The sequence below is a fragment of the Chiloscyllium punctatum genome, chromosome 1 (genome assembly GCF_047496795.1).
Source record: "Chiloscyllium punctatum isolate Juve2018m chromosome 1, sChiPun1.3, whole genome shotgun sequence".
Lineage (NCBI taxonomy): Eukaryota > Metazoa > Chordata > Chondrichthyes > Orectolobiformes > Hemiscylliidae > Chiloscyllium > Chiloscyllium punctatum.
Window position 1 is genome coordinate 131,007,411 of NC_092739.1, and position 21,884 is coordinate 131,029,294.

At 41.8% G+C, this 21,884-nt stretch overlaps 1 protein-coding gene across 2 annotated transcripts in view; it reads right to left on the reverse strand.

The window, feature by feature from the left end:
- The window catches only part of dcc (DCC netrin 1 receptor), a 1,336,447-nt gene that overhangs the window by 179,888 nt on the left and 1,134,675 nt on the right, over positions 1-21,884 (reverse strand). For both annotated transcript variants that reach the window (XM_072574203.1, XM_072574193.1), the window contains exon 13: positions 5,643-5,784. In XM_072574203.1, the coding sequence (XP_072430304.1) occupies positions 5,643-5,784 (142 nt within the window). The remainder of the gene's footprint in view (positions 1-5,642; positions 5,785-21,884) is intronic.

Here is a 21,884-nt window from a genome sequence, read left to right on the forward strand (position 1 = left end):
AAGCTTGTACATTTATACAAAAAAGCAAACATTTGGCTAAGATGAATGCAGTCCATTAAAAGCCACTACCATCTAGAAGGACAAGGGGAGCAGATACATGGAAACACCACTATTTGACTACACTCTAAGCTACATTCTGTTCAGATATGGAAATATATTGTTGCTGCTTCTTCTGTGTCAATGGGTCACTGGAATTCCCACCATAAATCTATGATTTATTGATACTAAATAGACTTCAGCGGTTCAAGAGGCAGCTTACTTGCACCTTCTCAATGTCAATTAGTGAGGGGCAATTAATGCTGACCCAGTTCGTGATTCTCACATCCCAAAAATGAAGTTGTTTAAAAAAAAAATTTGAGAAGAGGTGGCTGAGCAGATTGTCGATTCTTTGATTACCATCTTCCAGAATTCCATAGATTCTGGAAGATGGTTTCTGTAAATTGGAAGCTTGTAGATGTCACACCACTGTTTGAGAAAAGAGCAGGTGATAAACCAGGGAACTGCATACCTATCATCCTCACATTAATAATAGGTAGAATGCTAGAACTTATTATAAAGGATGATAAAAATGAGCACTTGAGTAAAAATTATCTGATTGGGCATAATCAGCATGGATTTGTGAATTGAATATCATAATTTACAAATCTGTTTGAGTGTATGCTTTAACTAATAAAATTGATAAAAGGAAGTCAATTGATGTAATATATTTGGATTTTCAGAAGGTTTTTGTTAAGGACCCCACATAAAATAAATGGGATAGGAGGTAATATACTCTCAAGTGTTAAGGATTGGCTAACTGACAGAAAACAAATGAGAAATAAATGGGTCATTATCCTATTGACAGAATGTGATTGCTGGGATACCACACGATCAGTGTTTAGTCTTCAGCTGTTCACAACAATATTAACAGATGTGTACGGCATGGTGACTCAGTGGCTAGCAGTGTTGTTTCACAGCGCCAGGGAGCTGGGTTCGATTCCAGCCTTGGGTGACTGTCTGTGTGGTGTTTGCACATTCTCCCAGTGTCTGGGTGGGGTGCATCCCCAGTCCAAAGATGTGCAGGTTAAGTGGATTGGCCATGGGAAATGCAGGGTGACAGGAATGGGGTAGAGGTATAGGTCTGGGTCTCGATAGGATGCTATTTGGAGGGTCAGTGATGGATCAAGTGGCCTGTTTCCACACTTTGGGGATTCTATAACTACAGTCTTCTTCATGAGTAGGCCTTGGTCTGTGGGTTGCTGCAGCAGAGCCTTGCCGTATGGTCCAGAAAGGAGATATCACGTCATTATGTTATGCTGCGCTCTTCAAAACTGAATCTGACAAAGGGGTGAATGGCTTAAATGCATAAGAAATAAGGATGGACAGCAATTTTCTGAGGATGAAGATCAGGCTAAGGATCAAGTCTTTGACAGCAGGGACATCCAAGTCAGCATGACATAGCAATGCATCACTGAATGAGAGAAGCAAGGAACTAAATGAAACTCACTTTGGGATGAAGGAGTTGGCTTTTGATTTCCTCTAATTATTTAACATATTGTTGGTTATCCAAGAAGTGGTACCACTTCGTACAATAACATCATGACCTAGCTACTTTTTCAGTCCTTGAACATTTCTGTTGCTGAATAAATGTTTTATTACCTGTCTGATTGTATGCTTCCTATGTTGTGAAGTAAGGAGGGTCAGTCATGTATATATTATTTTATATACATGAAATATATGATTTGTTTTGTAAGTTGGATTTTGAACTATTGGCATGTAGATTTTGGTCTTTGTGTTTTAGGGGATCTAATAATTCACTTGTTAGTCTTTCTGGTACCATGACTTTTAAACCTGCATGTGGAAGAGAGAACTTTGGATTGATAATGGGAATTGTTTGTATTCTGAGAATTTTATGACCAAAGAGAGTAAATGTTAAAAATCATTAACTTACTTGCAGTTTATAAGAATTAAGAATTTATTTTTCTATTTGCTTAGGGGGAACATAATAGATGGGAAAGCTTTGGTTTTAGTTCACAGAAGACCTTATTGAGATTAAGCATAAGAACAGTTTCTCTTGGAGAAAGGAGTTATCTCAGAACAATTAGGAAACAGGTTACTTCACTGTGAAAATTCTACATCAGAAGTGTTTGGTTAGAATACTGAAAGAATCCCTACACTGTGGAAACATGCCCTTCAGCCCAGCAAGTTCATACCGACCCTTCAAAGAGTATCCCACCCAGACCCATTCCCATATTTCTCTATATTTACCCCTGACTAATGCACCTAAGCTACATTCCTGAACACTATGGACAATTTATCACAGCCAATTCACCTGACCTGCACATCTTTGGACTATGGGAGGAAACCGGAGCACCCGGAGGAAACTCACGCAGACACAGGGAGAATATGCAAACTCCACACAGCCTGAAGCTGGATTCAAACAGAGTCCCTGGCGCTGTGAGGCAGCAATGCTAACCACTGAGCCATGCTTTTGATGCTAAGAAATTTTAAAGTCAGTTTGTGACTAATCAAAGAAAAGCCTATCAACACTCAAGATTGGGAACTGAAATGAACAGTCCAGTCAAACCTATAGATATGCTAGAGAAGAGAACTCTCTCTAGTATTGAGTACAATAAAGTAATGGTGTGAGGATAGATGGAATTTTGTTTGCCTGTTTATTTCAAAATCTTTCAAATAGTGTTAGAGTTAAATAGCTTTGTTTGTTCTATTTTATCTTTACTTTTTGAGTAATAATCTTTTGATTTATTATTAAAATCAAATCAGAAGCTTTGTGTGGTCATACTTCAGTGGAAGACCACTTACTTAAATTGAAAGAAACTATGAAGGCATATTTCAGTCTGGTATTTGATTTGTCCAGCAGTAACAACAGTTGGGATTATACTTTTAAGCATCTGCATATTACCAGTCTGACTGACCATCAAGGAAAAAGCAGCTGTCAGTGAGTCAGTCCATCAGCATCACATTACTAAAGTTAGGTTGCTGTTAAGGTTTTAAGTCAACATATGATATCGGAATGTTGTGCAGTGAAGTCTCTCACTATAGGCAGAGGTTTGAGAAAAATCCTGAAAACCCCTCCTTTGTTGCTTCCATCAACAGTTGGCCTTTAACATCTCATTGCAAAGTTGCCCGATAATGCTTGAACACTCTGTATGATAGCATTCAACTTTAGAGGGATACTTTGTGCATCCTTTCCCACCGAGTAAACATCCTATGAGGGAGAGTAGACAATTGAACTGCCCATTATACATCTCCCAGTCTTGAATGCCATGTGCTCACTTTAAAAGCTGATAGACCGAGAGATGTGTAGAAACATTACCAACTCTGCATTCTCACCCTCAAGGTGGGTATTATGTGTGGGCAATGTGTGCAGACAAGGGTCTTGTGTTTAGCCTCAGTGTTGTGAGATTTACGTGGAATATCTTGGCTGTAGTTATCAACATCACAGTTCAAGGAAACAAATAACCATGGAACAGCGGATGCTGGAAATCAGAAACAGAATCAGAAATTCACGCTTCAATGATCTCCGATGTTAGAGGCTATCTGTAGTCAAGGCGTCAGTACATTGCTTGCTTGGCTATTACAATTCCTTCCATCAACACACACAGAAATTGCCAGAGAAACCCGACATGTTTGGCAGAAAGAAAGCAGACTTAATGTTATAAGTCCAGTGACCCTTCTTCAGAAGCCTTGGGATGTCTGAAGAGATGGACAATTTCTCAAATGGGTGTGACTTATCCAGGCCCAACAGCAACAAAGACAATTGAGCAAACATTTGAAGTGTGCACACTTATTTATATATTTTCAAGGTGCAAGATTCTTTTCAGAGATTTTTCACTCGTGACATCTATGTACCTTCAGCACTTTTGTTTGTCTACTTCTCTCTATGTCTAAGTGTAATCCTGATTATCACAGCTGGGGTGGAGGAACCTGCTCAAACGTTGGCCCCACCCCCACCCTCCTATTTATCTCTCAGCCTCCCCCACCCACATTCCTGATGAAGGGCTTATGCCCAAAATATCGACTCTTCTGCTTCTCAGGTGCTGCCTGACCTGCTGTGCTTTTCCAGCACTAAACGTTTCGACTCTGACTCTCCAGCATCTGCAGTCCTCACTTTCTCTCAGTTGGTGTTGTCAATAGCCCAGCTACCTTTTCCAGTGACCACACTGACTCCACCAAGTAGTCATAACCAGACACGCCTTAGTTAAACCCACAGGTCAGCACATTGGAACCAGTTTGCAATTGTGCTTCATTTTCCTTTCATTTTAAGTACACACTTCACCCTGATTCTGTTCCTTTCCCGCCTTTCCTTAAAACTGCCCTCACTCAGTTTATCTGAAGCAGTGCTCAAGGAAGGGCACTAAATTCAAATCTCTTGTAGATTTGTTCAAATGCGTGATTGTGCATTAATTTTTCTGACAATTAAATAATCAGTTATTTAAATATGGTTGGGAACATTTTTGAAGGTATTTATCACTCTCTTTAGTTAAAATGGTTAGTCTATTTGGAGGCTTTAAAGAGATCATAGGGTCAGACAGATTCTGTAAATATCAAGGGAAAAGAACAGTTACAACAGTTTTCTCTTGTTACATAGTTTAGTGCAGCAGTCATGGACTAATTACATTATTATTTTCCAGTACTCAGGGGGTAACTAAGATTAATGATCGTTTAAAAATCTATCTGTTTCTGCTGCACTTGTCCCATTATTGTCAGTAAATTTCACGGCTGAAGTTTAGTTCAGCTCAATTCCACTACCTTCAAAAGATAAAAAGGGAAGATGTGAGATTGCATGATAAAACGAATAGGTATAGTAATGTGTGCACTGTCCTGCTTGTTCACTGGTATACTACAAGATCCAAGAACACAGTGGCTCAGTGGTTAGAAATGCTGCCTCACAGCACCAGGGTCCCAGATTCGATTCCAGCCTCGGACAACTGTCTGTGTGGAGTTTGCACATTCTCCCCGTGTCTGCGTGGGTTTCCTCCGGGTGCTCCGGTTTCCCCCCACAGTCCCAAAGAAGTGCAGGGCAGGTGAATTGGCCACGCTAAATTGCCCATTGTGTTAGATGCATTAGTTGGGGGGTGGGTGGGTTCCCCTTTGGAGGGTAAGTGTGGACTTGTTGGGCTGAAGGGCCTGTTTCCACACTGTAGGGAATCTAATCTAACATAGCAATACATATTGACAATAATGTGTATTCATCTTGTAACCTTCTAAAGCATTGCATGGTCTTCCTCAGACAGATGTGCGTCAGTCTAATTATTAACTCCTATTAAGTGAGGCTATTAAGTTCAACTGATTAAGAGGAGACAACCAAAACATTGGCTAATGCGATTTTTAAAAGACAAGGAAAAATCTAAGCGGATTTAAAAGAATTTATGGGAGATTGGACCCAAACATCTTAAGATTAAGCTCCCCATGTTGATATAAGGAGTTAGGTTGGGTATCCAAAATGTCAGATTCAGTGGTACAAGAGGATATAGAGTTCATCAGGAATAGTATAATCAAATTTGAAACTTCAGGTATGGGGGAGAAGAGAGGCAGTTTGTGTCGGTATGGGCAGTGGTTAAGGGGAGCAGACTCTCATACAACAGAGTGCAGGCGGGCTCAGTAAAGATGGTTAATACTGTGAAGAGACTGAATCTCACCTGTAAAGAGATACCACAGGTTGTTGGGTTCCAGGGTCTCCATGTCACCCCTTCGGCCAATCTTTTTGTGCCTGATTTTGTATCCAGTAATAAAACCATTCTGCATATTGGATGGTGGTGGCAGCCAGCTGACCTTTATACTCTGCAAAACAAAAGGATTTCAGATTTTCAGTCATCAATGTTCCATCAAACCTCATCAAAGGGAATAGCATCCCCTTTATAAAGTTATCATAATTTAATATGAAAAAAATCCTCATTCAAGTTTTGTCAAAACATAGAAAGCTAAGATTTTCACTTCAGGGTATTGGGTTTGGAAACTCGACTTGCTCCCCAACAATTCTCCCTCCACTTTCAAGGTTTCCCTTCAGATGTTACCATCGATACCACCAACTACCAGCTCAAAGTGGAACTTGCACTTTCAAATAAACCCGTTGGACTATAACCTGGCGGTTGTATGAGTTTTAACTTTGCCCAGCCCTGCCCCACACCAGCTCCTCCACATCAAATATATTGAAAGTAGACAGTAATAATAGCGAAGTTATGTCACAATTTCCATCATTATTGCCACATCAACTCTTCATATGAATAAAATGACCATCTAAAAGACCTCTAAACTATTAAATAATGGTGGAAGAACTTTACATTTCCAACCTCTTGTTGAATTGATTCACGACTTTGGCCACAGCTTTTAAATATAATAGACAATATTCAAATATATTTACAAATAAAATAATTTGAAGGACTAGAAACACCAACAATTAAGAAACAGTGCAATAATCACATTTACATTTTAAAATGTGTTGATTGTTGGAAAAAAACATTTATAGCTCCTTTCAAAGCTTTCCATACAGATTAGACACAATAAGTTTTTTGTGGAATTATGGAATTTTGCGTTTACAAATTGTGAGCAGCATATTGAAGACCTCGAATGGCTTTAGCCTGTGTTTTAACTCAGTATTGTTCCCTGCACATTGAGTTTGGAATATCACAGGCTGTTGGAGTCTACACATACATTTCCCTGAGGCCTTGCTCTTTATCTCTAAGGAAGATTCCTCAACTCCTCCTGTAGAGTAACACTCCTTTATATACAGCTCTCTTACCGTAGTGTTTAACATTCTGCTCTTCATGTGCCCGTTCTGGATTGGTGTCTTCTCTGTTGCTGGTGTCAAAGTCATGTCATCAGTTATAGCATCATGACTTTCATGCATCTGCTGCCCTTGCCACGGATAGGGCAGCTCTCAATCAAAAAGCTTGACACCATTCAGGACCAAACAGCCCACTTGACTGGCACCACATCTATCTATCTGTCCAACATTCACTCCCTTCACCACCAATATAAAGGCAACAGCAGTATGTACCATTCACAAGACAAATGCAGTAATTCACCAAGTCACTTCTGATAACATCTTCAAAACCACCAAGAAGGACAAGTACAGCAGATGCATGGAAACACCATGATCTGCAAGTTTCCCTTCAGCCACACACTATCTTGACTTGGAAGATCATTGCCATTATTCCTTGTTGGGTTGAAACCCTGGAACTCCCTGCCTAATAGCATTGTGGGTGCCCCCACATACCAAGGTCTACAGCAGTTTGAGAAGGCAGCTCACCACCACCACCATGTTTTCCATGGCAATTAATGAGGACAGATACATGCTGTGGCAACCACTGATGTCCCCATCTCTTGAAAAGTTTCATTTTAATTACATGAGTCTCGTATGCCACATGCCTCCCAAATTTGTTTTTACTTGGCCAATATAATGACAGTACTTTGACGTACTGCATGTTTTTTGTAATCAACAACTTCATTATAATCATTATTGCTACAATTATCATTGCTATCTATTGTGAATGTAATAACGTCAGCCAGATGGACACCATAGAGTATAGTTCCTTGATTGGGCTGTTAATGTGGTCCAGTCAGAGAGCCCTGCCTGATAGATATAAACAGGAGTGTCAGAGGTTCAGCTCAGTCTGAAGTTGGATCAGTATCAGGTACTACACATGTGTAAATAAAGGGTGACTTGGTGATGGCATACTGATCTCTATGGAATTATATCATTATCACATTCCCCATTCCCAACTTAAAAGTCCAACCCCATAGGCCGAGACAATCAGGAGACTTTTGACTGGACTTCTTGATCTATTTAGCCTGAGTTCAGCACAGCAGTTATGTTGTTGCACTGTGCCTGGATTAGTTGTCCCTCTATATGCACTGTCTGATGTAGTACAGCGATGGGTGTCCCATATTATCTGATAATTATTCTTAGTCTAAATTCTTAGTTTGAGAGTGATCAATGCCTTCCTCTTCTTCCTGAGTGCCCTTTCAAGCATTTGGACAATATAAGACTTTGGTACATCCATTTGTCTGATGACAGTGGTTTCTGACTTTCTGTCCTTTGACCAGATCTTCTGCTCTGGCTTTAAGGTTGACAAGAGTTTTTGTCCTGTGTCTCAAGTTGTCCTACCTCTGCTGCTTTTTGTTGCGTTTTTCTCTAGTTGTTTTATTCTCTTGTGGTCCTGAGAGGTTATGCTTGGCTTCAGATTGTATTCAAAGTTGATACATATTCACATCAATGACTGTTAAGTTCTGCTTCATGTTCTCATCTGGATCTCGAAAGATTTGTTTATTTACCTCCAATTTCTGTCTCTCTATAACTTTTACATGTTCCGTCTCCAACACTTCCCTTCCTTCCCTTGACCTCTCTGTCTTCATTTCAGGGAATAAACTGTCCATGGTTATCCACTACAAAGCCACGGATTCCCATAGTTACCTTCACTACAGCTCTTCACACCCCTGCAAGGATTCCATTCCATTCTCCCAGTTCCTTCACCTCTGTTGCATCTGTATGGATGATGCCACCTTCCAAAACAGTGCTACTGACAAGGCTTCCTTCTTCCATGACTGGGGTTTCCCGCCCACTGTGGTTCACAGGGCCCTAAACCTCATCCGATCTATCACACGTGCTTCCGTCCTTGACCTTTCCCATCACTCACAACAGCATGAGCAGGTTCTCCTTGTCCTCACTTTTCACCCCAACAGCCTCCGCATTCAAAGGATCATTCTTCGCCATTTCAGATAACTTTAGCAGAAGTGCCACCACCAAACACATCTTTCCCTCACTCCCGTTGCCTGCACTTCACAGGAATTGTTCCCTCCAGGACACCCTAGTCTGTTCCACCCAATCCCACATGACACCTTCCTGTGTAACCGCAGAAGGTGCAACACTTGCCCCTTCACCTCCTCCCTGCTCACCATCCAAGGACCCAAGCAGTCTGATGTATTGTATTCACTGCACCCAATGTGACCTGCCCTATATTGCAGACTGGGTGACCATTTGCAGAACACCTCGGACTGGTGTGCAAGTAGGACCCCAATTGTCAGTCATTTTAATACAGTGTCCTGCTCGCATGCCCACATGTCAGTCCTTGGCATGCTGCAATGCTCCAGCAAATCACAATGCAAACTGGAGGAACAATATCTCATCTTCAGACTATGCACTTTATAACCATCTGGACTTACTAATGAGTTCAACATCCTTTGATTGTGAACTCACTCCCATTTCTTCCCTTTTTTTTAGCCTGACTTGGTACATTCTCTTTCATCATGTCCCCTCTCCTAATCCACACTCCAATGGAACTATCTGTTCTTTTTAGTTTGGCAATTAGGCACACCATTGTTCTGCCATTCTCACATTTGAATCACTTAATCCATACTATCAACACCCTTTCTTCCCAGCACTCCAACTCACCAATTACTCTATAACATAAGTGCTGTTCACTCCACACTTCACATCAGCTCTGATGAAGAGTCATCTGGACTCAAAACATTAGCTTCCTCTCTCTCCATGAATGCTTTGGAGGTGCCGGTGTTGGACTGGGGTGTACAAAGTTAAAAATCACACAACACCAGGTTATAGTCCAATAGGTTTAATTGGAAGCACTAGCTTTCGGAGAGCCGCTCCTTCATCAGGTGGTTGTGATGAAGCCACAACCACCTGATGAAGAAGTAGTGCTCTGAAAGCTAGTGCTTCTAATTAAACCTTTTGGACTGCAACCTGGTGTTGTGTGATTTTTAACTCCATGAATGCTACCTGACTGGGTATGATTTCCACCACTCTTTTGTTATCAGTAACTTTGTTCTTACCCTATCCAGTAATTTCCAAATCCCATGAAAACAATGAAAACAATACATCAATTACGTTGGCAGATGTCTCATCAAATGGAACTAGCATCTAACAGAAGTGTCTAATTGACATCAACTGAACCTTATTTCCATAAATAGCATAAAAAAATCAATAAACATTCATTAGCTTGCACATTGCAGTTTCCAGTCTTCATCAGTTAAAAGCACCAAGAAATTTCTCCTGACTATGTTTTAAGGTTTAAATGTTACATTTAAAAAAAACTGCTTCCAAGCTTTTTCATCCTTTGAACGATGTCATGAGTCCATCATGCAAAGTGTTAACTTGTGATCTGTCATTTAAACAAATCCATTAGAAAAGGTGGGGGGAGGTGAAACATCAAAAATTTAGCAGTAGAATTCAAAATACACTGCAAAATCTGAGACCATATATCTAGAATCTGCTACTTGTCTTAATGTAAGTTTTTTGCCATCTGTAATTGAGAGTGAAGTTTTACAGTTGAATCATTCCAAGCAAATCGCACTAATGAGTCTCCAAATTAGGTAATTTATCAAGAATTTTCACTTCCCCTCTCCCGGCAATGTTGTAAGCCTCATTGAATCATTTTTATTGCAAGACACTAGCCATAATAAAGATGTTCTGATAGGAATTCTTATGTCATAGTACTTAACTATGAAATTTTATGATATATAAGATGATACAAAATCCAATACATTAATACGAAACCAATCTATTACCTTCCAAGTACAAGCCACAAACTACCAATCCTAATGAATGTGTTAAAGGACAGTCATGCTAATCAATGTCCAGTCTGATGTGAGTGTTCTCCCAGCTAAATATTAATGTTATAATACATTGACTAGTTCTGAAGGAATAATGGAAGAATGTAAGCATGATCGTCTATTATCAATTAGCCTCTATGCATTTCTGAGTTGATGATGATGAGGAATGTTAACACTGTGAAATGTTCAAATTACTGGGAGAGGTTTTCATCCAAAATATATGTGGGCGGCACAGTGGTTAGCACTGCTGCCTCACAGCGCCAGAGACCCGGGTTCAATTCCTGCCTCAGGCAACTACTGTGTGGAGTTTGCACATTCTTCCCGTGTCTGTGTGGGTTTCCTCCGGATGCTCCGGTTTCCTCCCACAGTCCAAAATTGTGCAGGTTAGGTGAATTGACCACGCTAAATTGCCCATAGTGTTAGGGGCAGGGGTAAACGTAGAGGAATGGGGCTGGGTGTGTTGCGCTTCGGCGGGTTGGTGTGGGCTTGTTAAACCGAAGGGCCTGTTTCCACACTGTAAGTAATCTACAGTGTTCGGCACAACATCGTGGGCCGAAGGGCCTGTTCTGTGCTGTATTGTTCTAATCTAATCTAATCTAATATATCGTGGTTTATCAGAGAAAAACTGCTGATTCCCCACCAGTGCAACTTTGACGAGAAATTGTTTGCATTTTACTGTTGACTGGTCCCACAGATTCTGTTATGGAAGGTGGCGGGATCTGTATGATTTTTAATGATATATTAAATATTTCATCAACAATAAAGTCATTCTGAGAGCTAGGGAATTTTAAAATTCCAACTATAACTGCAGCTTTTACCCCTCTGTCTCACAACATACCAGCCCACAGTTCTGATTCTCAGCACCTACTAGTGATGTATTCATAATAACATTTGATTCAGATATATTGTGAATGTAAGTGCAACAACAAATCAGATTAACATGCAACCAAGGTACAAGAGTAGGGCACTTGGCCCTTCGAGCCTGCTCTGCCAAATTAAGTTTTATATTAACTCAAAATCTGACGAGCTGATTATGTTGTAGAATCTAAAACAAGGCATGAAAACCTAGCACTGGTAATAACTGCAAGTTTGGAATGGAGCAAGGGGAAATAAGGGGAAAGTGGTGAGGAAGCTGGCTTACAATGTATCTATAATTCGCCTTGATCTCTCTGGACAACCACAAATTGACAATTTGATGCTTTATTGGAGTGTGTTACATTTCCCTCTTCCTGCTGCCAAAAGTAAAAACTGACCCTTCAACTACTATCATTCTGTTATAAAACCCAATGTTGCATTACCACTTCTGTAACGATATCCACGCTGATGTTTTTTGCGATTTCACACATCTAAACTCTCAAATTCACCTGCTCTTCTACATTCAAAATAGAACTATTACATTTACATACTTAGCAAAATTAAAATCCATTTGACAATTTTGCCCCCATTCCAAAATATATCCATGACCGTCACCAACCTCATCATTTCTTAATGTCTCCCCGCCACAGCGTCTCATCTTACAGTGTTCCTACTCACATAGCCCACTTCGAATTTCTGCTCAAAACCCACAAACGTGATTACCTTGGTAGATCATTCATTTCAGCCTGGTCCTGCTCCACTGAACATATTTGTTCAGTGTATTTGACTGTATTTGTCCCCTTTTGTTAAGTCTCTTCTCATATTTGTGATTTTTCTGATACTTCTGTTCCACAATTTTCCAGTTTTCCGGCCCAACGTTTTATCACTGATGTGCAATTGCTGCAAACACCCATCCCCCAACAGGATGGTCTGAAGTCTCTCTGCACTTTCCTTGAAAAATAGCTTAAGCAATCCCTACCCATCACCACCCTCCTTGCCTGGTTGAGCTAGTTCTCACTTTGAACAACTTCTTTAACTTGTCTTCAAGTCAGAGGTGTAGCTATGGTTTATTCAATTTATGTTTGTCACACTGTGGGATATGTGGAACATTCCTTGGTCCACCACCTACAATTCTTTCTCCAGTATATTGGTGGTGCAGGCAAGAGGGAATTGGGTATATTTTTGGATAGTAATGGTATGCAGGGATATGGGGATAGGGAAGGGGATTGGCACTTAATAATCGAACTGGGACAGGTACCATGGGCTAAAAGACCTCAATCTGCACTATAATAATTCTTTTATTCTGTGACTTCATTCATGTCGCTTTCTGCTGTCCTGAAGAATTAGAAAATTAATCAATTTTCCTTCCATTTTTAATCCTTCTGTCATTGACACTTTATCCATCGTTGATTCTTCCTTTCCTTTTCTTGACTTCTCTGGTTGCATTTCTGGGGATAGGCTATCGACCAATTTTGATTACCAGCCCACCAACTTCCACAGCTACCTTGAGTGCACTCTTTCACACCCTGCTTCCTTCAAGGACTCCTTCCATTCTCCCAATTTCTCCATCTCTATTGCATATGCTCCAATGATGTCACCTTCCACCAAGCTATTTCCAAAGTGACCTCCTTTTGCCTCAGCCAAGGACTCACCCTACCCCCACCTGTGGCTGTTAGGGCCCTCAGTTGTGTCCAATTTGTTTATCGTACCTCTACCCTCATCCCCTTCCTCTCAGAAGAATGATAGGGTTCCCCTTGCCCTCACTTTTTGCCCCCAATCCCCAATACTCTGAATTCAAAGGATAATTCTCTGCCATTTCTGCCACTTCTGGCAAGATAACATCACCAAACACACCTTCCCCTCCCCTTTGTTGTCAGCATTCTTTTGGGACTGGTCCCTCTGCAACACACTGGTCCACACCTTCATTACTGTTAATAGCTCCTCCCACACCCATTACACCTTTGTATGCAATCTCAGAAGGTGTGAGATTTGTCCTTTTCACCTCCTCCCTTCTCACAGTCCATGGCCCTGAACCCACTTCCAGGTAAAGCAGTGGTTTACTTTTACATCTTTCAATGCTTACAATGTGTTCTCCTTTACATTCATGAAACCAAATGCAGACTGCATGACTGCTTTGAAGAACACCTCTGCTGCATCCATAAGAATGAGGGTGACCTTTCAATCACTTACCATTTCACAATGGTGCTCCCATGCTACCATTACCATTCTAGACCTGCTGCAGCGTCCAATGAAGTAAACACAAACCGGAGGAACACTACCTCATTTCTCATCTAGGTACTTATGGCCTTCAGAATCAACATTGTGTTTAACAAGTATGAATAGAATATAGAAAAAAAAGCACAGAACAGGCCCTTCGGCCCACAATGTTGTGCCGAGAGTTAATCCTAATGTAAAATAAATAACCTCACCTACACACCCCTCAATTCACTGCTGTCCATGTGTATGTCCAGCTGTTGCTTAAATGTCCCTAATGACTTTGCTTCCACAACCACAGCTGGCAATGCATTCCATGCATTCACAACTCTCTGCGTAAAGAACCTACCTCTGACATCCCCTCCATACCTTTCTCCTAATATCTTATAACTATGACCCCTCACACCAGTCAACCCTGCCCTGGGAAAAGTCTCTGGCTATTGACTCTGTCCATGCTTCTTATTACCTTGTACACCTCAATCAGGTCACCTCTCTTCCTCCTTCTCTCCAGAGGGAAAAGTTTGAGCTAAGTCAACCTCTCTTCGCTTTGCACCTTCTCCAAAGCCTCTGTATCTTTCCTATAGTGGGGTGACCAGGACTGGACCCAATATTCCAAGTGTGGTCTCATCAGGGATTTGTAGAGCTGTAGCACAACCTTGTGGCTCTTAAACTCGATCCCCCTGTCAATGAAAGCCTAATGAACAGGCCCTTTATTTTGATTACAATCCTGCATATCCCCTCCCACAATTGCTTGGGTTTCCTCTCAGTAGAGCTGATGTGTAGTTTTACTTTTACATCTGCAACAAATACTCATTTGCATCTCAAGATTTCCTTTATTAATGTGAGCACTCCATTTGTCTTTAGTTCTGGACTCCCTGACCATCTGTTCCAATTGCTCCTCTTCCTGAACTAATTACTATAAAGAATATTACAATAGCAACAATTAGCTCTCAAGTGGGAACCTCTCCGAGGGGTGGAATTCTCATTCTCAGCTCAAGGTCTCCCCTAGAAGTGGCCTGCTCACCAGCTCCTCACCTTCCCCACTACCTTGGGGCAGACTTTTTAAAATCAATAGCCTCAACTATGATGGAGCCCTTACCAATTTCCTGCACTTTTGCCCTTGACTCTTCTTCTCGCTCCCAATGCAATGCCAGAATTCCTTTTTCCTACCAAACTGCAAGCAAAAACACCCTGAATCCCATAAAATTCCTCCCTATGTTTCCTATATTAGTACCATCTGTGAACATAGACACCACCCTCAATAGCTTTATATCTAAATCATTAATACGCTCCACTTACTGAATCTCTCTCGTCTCTGTATGCCTAGGATTCCTATTAAATAGGATTCCTATTTTCTACAACAGAAAAACAGCTGAAATTTTCCAGCTGCTGTTCTCATGCCCTGAGGCTGGTGATGACTTTTCGACCTATAGGTCCCTCAAGTAGCTACTTTTGCCACACTTCAAGACACTGCTCAGGAATGGAGTGACTGGGGGAAAGTGAGGGCTGCAGATGCTAGAGATCAGAGTCGAGAGTGTGGTGCTGGAAAAACACAGGTCAGGCAGCATCCGAGCAGCAGGAGAATGGATGTTTCGGGCAAAAGCCCTTCATTAGAAATGGAGTGACTGGGCCATGGTAAAAGTCCAGAATAATAAATTTACTGGCATTCCATCTGGCCGGCTGGATCCAGTAAAGACATGAGTATAAAAGGATGCCATTAGTACAGAATCTTAAAAAAAAATGAAGCATTGATTTTGGAATCTCAAGATATTTCAATATTTAGTACTTCCATCTCCTAATTTTATCATCACATCACAGAGAATGGATTTGAATAAGCAGAGAGGGAACTGGGCAGGAAATTACAGTTAAAACCAAATTTGTTCTGCACCCTTACACTGGCTCTTTCTTTTTGTCCAGTTCACTTTGGTGCAAAGATCAAAGATCTAATTGTGACTCATAATTTACAGCATGAAAAAAATCATTGTGTTTTCTGATGCCCTCATAAAAAACCGAAATAGTCCTTTGTCCATGACTCTAAAGTGCTACGAAAGCAGAATTTCAGCACCAATGGCAAGCTTGAGCGAAAGCAGTAACTAATTGCAACAGCTAACAGCTGTAATTAGAATCATTGAAGCATAGATTCAATATATCACAGACAATTACACAGATTTCAGGTAGCTATTGCTGATGAACTAGCCTTCCTTCATCCTTTTGCCATTAAATACAGTCTATTTGCCAGATCAAATAATGATAGCCATTTTAAATGAGCACTCTAGGCTTTCAGCACAATTTTTGTACTGCAGTATTAACATTTCCATTCTAGATATGAACTGGATAAAGACATGTTGTTATCTCAATGTGGTGTTGTTAACATGATAGAATGCAGAATAACACTGAAAGAGCACCACCAAAGGCTAATATAATCATTTAATCTTCCCTCTAACCAATACAGAGGAATCATCTAACTAGAAAATCCAAATGGCTTTGAAATTAAATGGTGCAGCACGGATTTTTAAGATGCAAAAGGGGTATCCAAGTGTTCAATACAGAAGACAACACATATGTATGCATTTGGCATCAGCAGTGATTGAATATTGGTGTTGGCAGTAAAAATAACATCCAACATTTACACCAGGAACAGGTGCTGGTCCATTTTCATATGCACAAAGGGATTCAATACTTGTTGGAGTTTCTGTTTGTGAAACGCAATTGTCCTGAACTGATCTGGGAGCAGGATTGTGAAGAAATACTTTGTCACGGACTTCTGAATTGCCTGTTGTTACTCAAGTTGTCAAACTTTTTTGGATTGTTAGCATTTTGGCAGCTGTTCGGCAGCTTTTGTGAACATTCAGGTTGCAACTTATAAATCTGTCCTTTCTACTCTTTCTTTCTGTTTTGTCTTCACTATTCAAAGGTAAAGGTTCTGTCCCTGAAAACAATGAAACAACAAAACACACCTCTTATTTCCTCCAATTAAATATCAAATAGACCTATTTTTATTTGTTCATGGGTTGTGGGTGTCACTGACTAGGCCACCATTTATTGCTTATCCCTGAAAAAGGCAATGGTGAGTTACCTTCTTGAACCACTGCGGTCATTGAAATAGAGAAACACCCACAGAGCTGTTAGGAAGGGGCATCCAGGATTTTGACACAGCAACAAAGAATGAATGACCCTATTGTTCCAGGTGAGGATGGTGTGTAGCTTGGAGGGCAACTTGAAGCTGGAGGTGTTCCCATGCATCTGTTACCCATATCCTTCTGAATGGTAGTACTTGAGGATATGGAAGGCACTGCTGAAAGACTGTTGCGAGTTATTGCAGTGCACAAGAAATCACCTATCAACATCCTGGGAGTTACGATCGAACATAAACTCAACTGGATTCACTATATAAATACAATAGCAACAAGAGCAGGTCAAAGGCTAGGAATATTTCAGTGGTAATTTACCTCCTGACTCCCTAATGCCTGTCCACTATCTACAAGGCACAAGTCAGGAATGAGATGGAATACAACAACACTCAAGAAGCATGACATCATCCAGGACAAAGCTGTCCATTGATTGGTACCACATCCACAAGCATCCACTCCCCCCACCACCAACACTCAGTCAAAGCAGTGTGTACTATCTACAAATTCATCAAAGCCCACAGACAGCACCTTGAAAACCCACAAACACCTATCAAATTCTAACAGTCTGGGCCAGGTCATTCAAGAGAGATGTTAGCAAACATTTCCAGACACGTGGTGAAAGATGTTTGGAATGTTTTTTCCCCAAATGGCAGTGGATGCAGGATCAATTGTTAATTTGAAATCTGAGCTAGATAAATTTGTGTTAAGCAGAGATATTAAAGGATATCGGCCTAAGGCATGCATATGGATTGAAGCCACTGATCATCCATGGTCTGATTGAATGTTAGAACAGGCTCAAGGGGCTGAGAAGCCTATTCCTGTTGCTATGATACTATGACAGGGCTGTAATTGACCAGGTTAGATTTGTGCTGCTTCTTGCGCACAGGACATATCTTGGCTGCATTTTATGTTATCATTATGATACTAATATTATAGCCGCATCAGAGAACAAGTCTTTGGTACATTTAGAGTCATAGAGTCATAGAGATGTACAGCACAAAAACAGAGCCTTCAGTCCAACCCGTCCATGCCCACCAGCTATCCCAACCTAATCTAGCCCCATTTGCCAGCACCTGGCCCATATCCCTATGAACCCCTTCCTCTAAGCTTATACTTATCCAGATGCCTTTTAAATGTTGTATTTGTACCAGCCTTCACCACTTCCTCTGGCAGCTCATTCTGTACACACACCACCGTCTGCATGAAATAGTTTCCCTTTAGGCCCCTTTCATATCTTTACTCTCTCAACCTAAACCTATGCCCTCTAGTTCTGGACTCTCCTACCCCAGTGAAAAGACTTTGTCTATTTATCCTACCCATGCCCCTCATGATTTCATAAACCTCCACTAGGTCACCTTCAGCCGCTGATGCTCCAGGGAAAACAGCCCCAGCCTGTTCAGTCTCTCCCTAGAGCTCAAACTCTCCAACCCTGGCAACATCCTTATAAATCTTTTCTGAACCCTTTCAAGTTTCACAACATCCTTCCGATAGGAAGGAGACCAGAATTGCACGCAATATTACAAAAATAGCCTAACCAATGTCCTGTACAGCCGCAACATGACCTCCCAACTCCTGAACTTCATGCTCTGACCAATAAAAGAAAGCATACCAAATGTCTCCTTTACTATCCTATCTATCTGCAACTCCACTTTCAAGGAACTATGAATATGTACTCCAAGGTCTCTTTGTTCAGCAACACTCCCCAGCAGCTAACCATTAAATGTATAAGTCCTGCTCTGATTTGATTTTCCAAAATGCAGCACATTACATTTATCTGAATTAAACTCCATCTGTCATTCCTCAGCCCATTGGCCCATCTGATCAAGATCCCATTGTACTCTGAGGTAACAGATTACTTACTTACAGTGTGGAAACAGGCCCTTCAGCCCAACAAGTCCACACCGACCCGCCGAAGCGCAACCCACCCAGATCCATTCCCCTACATTTACCCCTTCACCTAACACTATGAGCAATTTAGCATGGCCAATTCACCTAACCTGCATATTTTTGGACTGTGGGAGGAAACCGGAGCACCCGGAGGAAACACACGCAGGCACGGGGAGAATGTGCAAACTCCACACAGACAGTTGCCTGAGGTGGGAAATGAACCCGAGTCTCTGGTGCTGTTTGCCACAGTGCCGCCCACTTTTTAACAAGTCCACACCGACCTGCTGAAGCGCAACCCACCCAGACCCATTCCCCTACGCCTAACACTACAGGCAATTTAGCATGGCCAATTCACCTAACATTTTTGGATTATGGGAGGAAACTGGAGCACCCAGAGGAAACCCACGCAGACACGGGGAGAATGTGCAAACTCCACACAGAGAGTCGCCTGAGGCGGGAATTGAACCCGGGTCTGTGGCGCTGTGAGGCAGCAGTGCTAACCACCGTGCCACCATGCTGCCCATAACCTTCTTCACTGTCCACTGCACCTCCAATTTTGGTGTCGTCTGCAAACTTATTAACTATACCTCCTATGTTGACATCCAAATCATTTATATAAATTATGAAAAGCAGTGAACCCAGCACCAATCCTTGTGGCACACCATTAGTCACAGGCCTCCAGTCTGAAAAGCAGCTCTCCACCACCACCCTCTCTACCTTCTGCCTTCTCCCCTTCTACCTTCGAGCCAGGTCTGTATCTAAATGTCTCGTTCTCCCTGTATCAATGAGATCTAACCTTGCTAACTAGTCTACCATGAGGAACCTTGTCAAACGCCTTGTTGTAGAGTCATACAACATCAAAACAGAATCTTCAGGCCAACCAGTCCATGCCGACCATAATCCCAACTAAATTAGTCTCACCTGCTTGCTCTTGGATCATACCCCTCCAAACATTTCTTATTCATGTAATTATTCAATGTCTAGTCAACATTGCAACTGTATCCACATCCACCACTTCCTCTGGAAGTTCATTGAATCATAGAATCCCTACAATGTGAAAACAGGCCATTTGGCCCAACAGGTCAACACCGACCCTATGAAGAGTATGCCACCCAGACACAATCCCCTACCCAATTACTCTACACTTTCCCTGACTATTGCACATAGCCTACACATCTCTGACCACTATGGGCAACTTAGCATGGCCAATTCACCTAACCTGCACATCTTTGGACTATGGGAGGAAACCATAGCACCCGGACAAAACCCATGCAGACACAGGGAGAACGTGCAACCTCCACGCAGACAGTCATCCGAGTCAGGTTTCAAACTTGAGTTCCTGGTGCTGTGAGGCAGCAGTGCTAGCCACTGAGTCACAGTGCCACCAGGAACCACATATGAACCACTCTCTGCGTAAAAAAAGTGCCCCTCCTGTCTTTTTTCAATCTTTCTCCTCTCAGCTTAAAAATAAGCCCCCTCGTTTTGAACTCCCCCACCCTAGTTGAAAGCTACCTGTCATTCACCTTATCTATACCACTCATGATTTGCTAAGCCTCTGTAAGGTCACTCCTCAACCTCCCATGCTCTAGAGGAAACAAAGTCCCAGCCTATCTGGCCTCTCTTTGTAACTTAAACCTGACAACATCATAGAATTCTAGAATCCCTACATTGTGCAAGCAGGCCCTTCAACCCATCAAGTCCACATCAACCATCCATAAAGCATCCCACTCACTCCCCCACCCCCCCCCCCCCCCCCCCACCCCCGATCCTATAACCCTGCATTTCCCATGGCTAATCCTCCTAACCTACACAACTGAACAAGATCTCTTTTTAATCTTAGAAAACCTTCTTCACTGTTGACGATTTCACCAACTTTGGTGCCATCTGCGAACTTACTAATAGTGCTTCCTATATAAAGTTGTGGGTGTTACAGTGGCACAGTGGTTAGCACTGCTGCCTCACAGCGCCAGAGACCCGGGTTCAATTCCCACCTCTGGCGACTCTCTGTGTGGAGTTTGCACATTCTCCCCATGTCTGCATGGGTTTCCTCTGGGTGCTCCGGTTTCTTCCCACAATCCAAAAAATGTGCAGGTTAGGTGAATTGGTCATGCTAAATTGCCCGTAGTGTTAGGTGACGAGGTAAATGTAGGGGAATGGGTCTGGATGGGTTGCGCTTCGGTGGGTTGGTGTGGACTTGTTGGGCCGAAGGGCCTGTTTCCACACTGTAAGTAATCTAATAAATGGGAAACAACCAGTACTGATCCCTATGGAACACCGCTGGTAACAGGCTCCAGTCTGATAAACAACCCTCCACCACCACTCTTTGTCTCCTGTTGTGAAGCCAATTTTGTACCCAATTGGCAAACATACCCTGAATCCCATGTGATCTAATTTTACTAATTAGTCTACAATGCAAAACCTTGTCAAAGGCTTTATTAAAGCCCAAATAAATGTGGACCACTCTGCCCTCATCAAACATCTTGATTACTTCCTCAAAACCTCAATCAAGTTTGTGAGACACAATTTCCCCCACCACTAAAGTCTGACTCATAGATCTACAGTTCCCAGACTTTTTCTTACATCTCTTCTGGAACAAAGGCACAACGTCAGCCACTCCGCAGTCATTTAGTACCTCACCCGTAGTTATAGATGACACAAATATTTCAGTATGGTGTCCCGCAATTTCCTCCCTAACTTCCCACAACATCCTGGGATACACTAGATCAAGTCCCAGAGATTTATCCAGCTTTATATTTTCTAAAACCTGCTGAAATGTTGACAGAGACATCGCTTTTACAGCATCCAAATACTTCAGCTTGATATCACATGGAAAGAATCAAATTGGTTGAAGACTGGTGTGTGTGCCATGCTGGGAACCTCGGGTGTAGACTGACATGGATCATCCAGTCAGCACGTCTGGCTGAAAAGGGATGCAGATGTTGCAGTGTCCCAACTTTCGCACTAATGCATTTGGCTCATCCATTATTGTGGATGAGGATATTTGTGGAACTTCCTCTTGCAGTGAACTGTTTAACTTTCTGCCAATCGCAGATCTTGGATGTGATCAGTTTGTTGTTGGATCCCTTATTCTTCATGAGCTACTCTGAAGTATTGCTGTCATTAACAGGTTCTTAGTGGTGTTCTCTAATGTCAAGCAGGACATGATGATAAAATGATTCTTCTGAAAACCTACTTTGTTGTGAATTTTGAGTGCAACTACTGAACTTC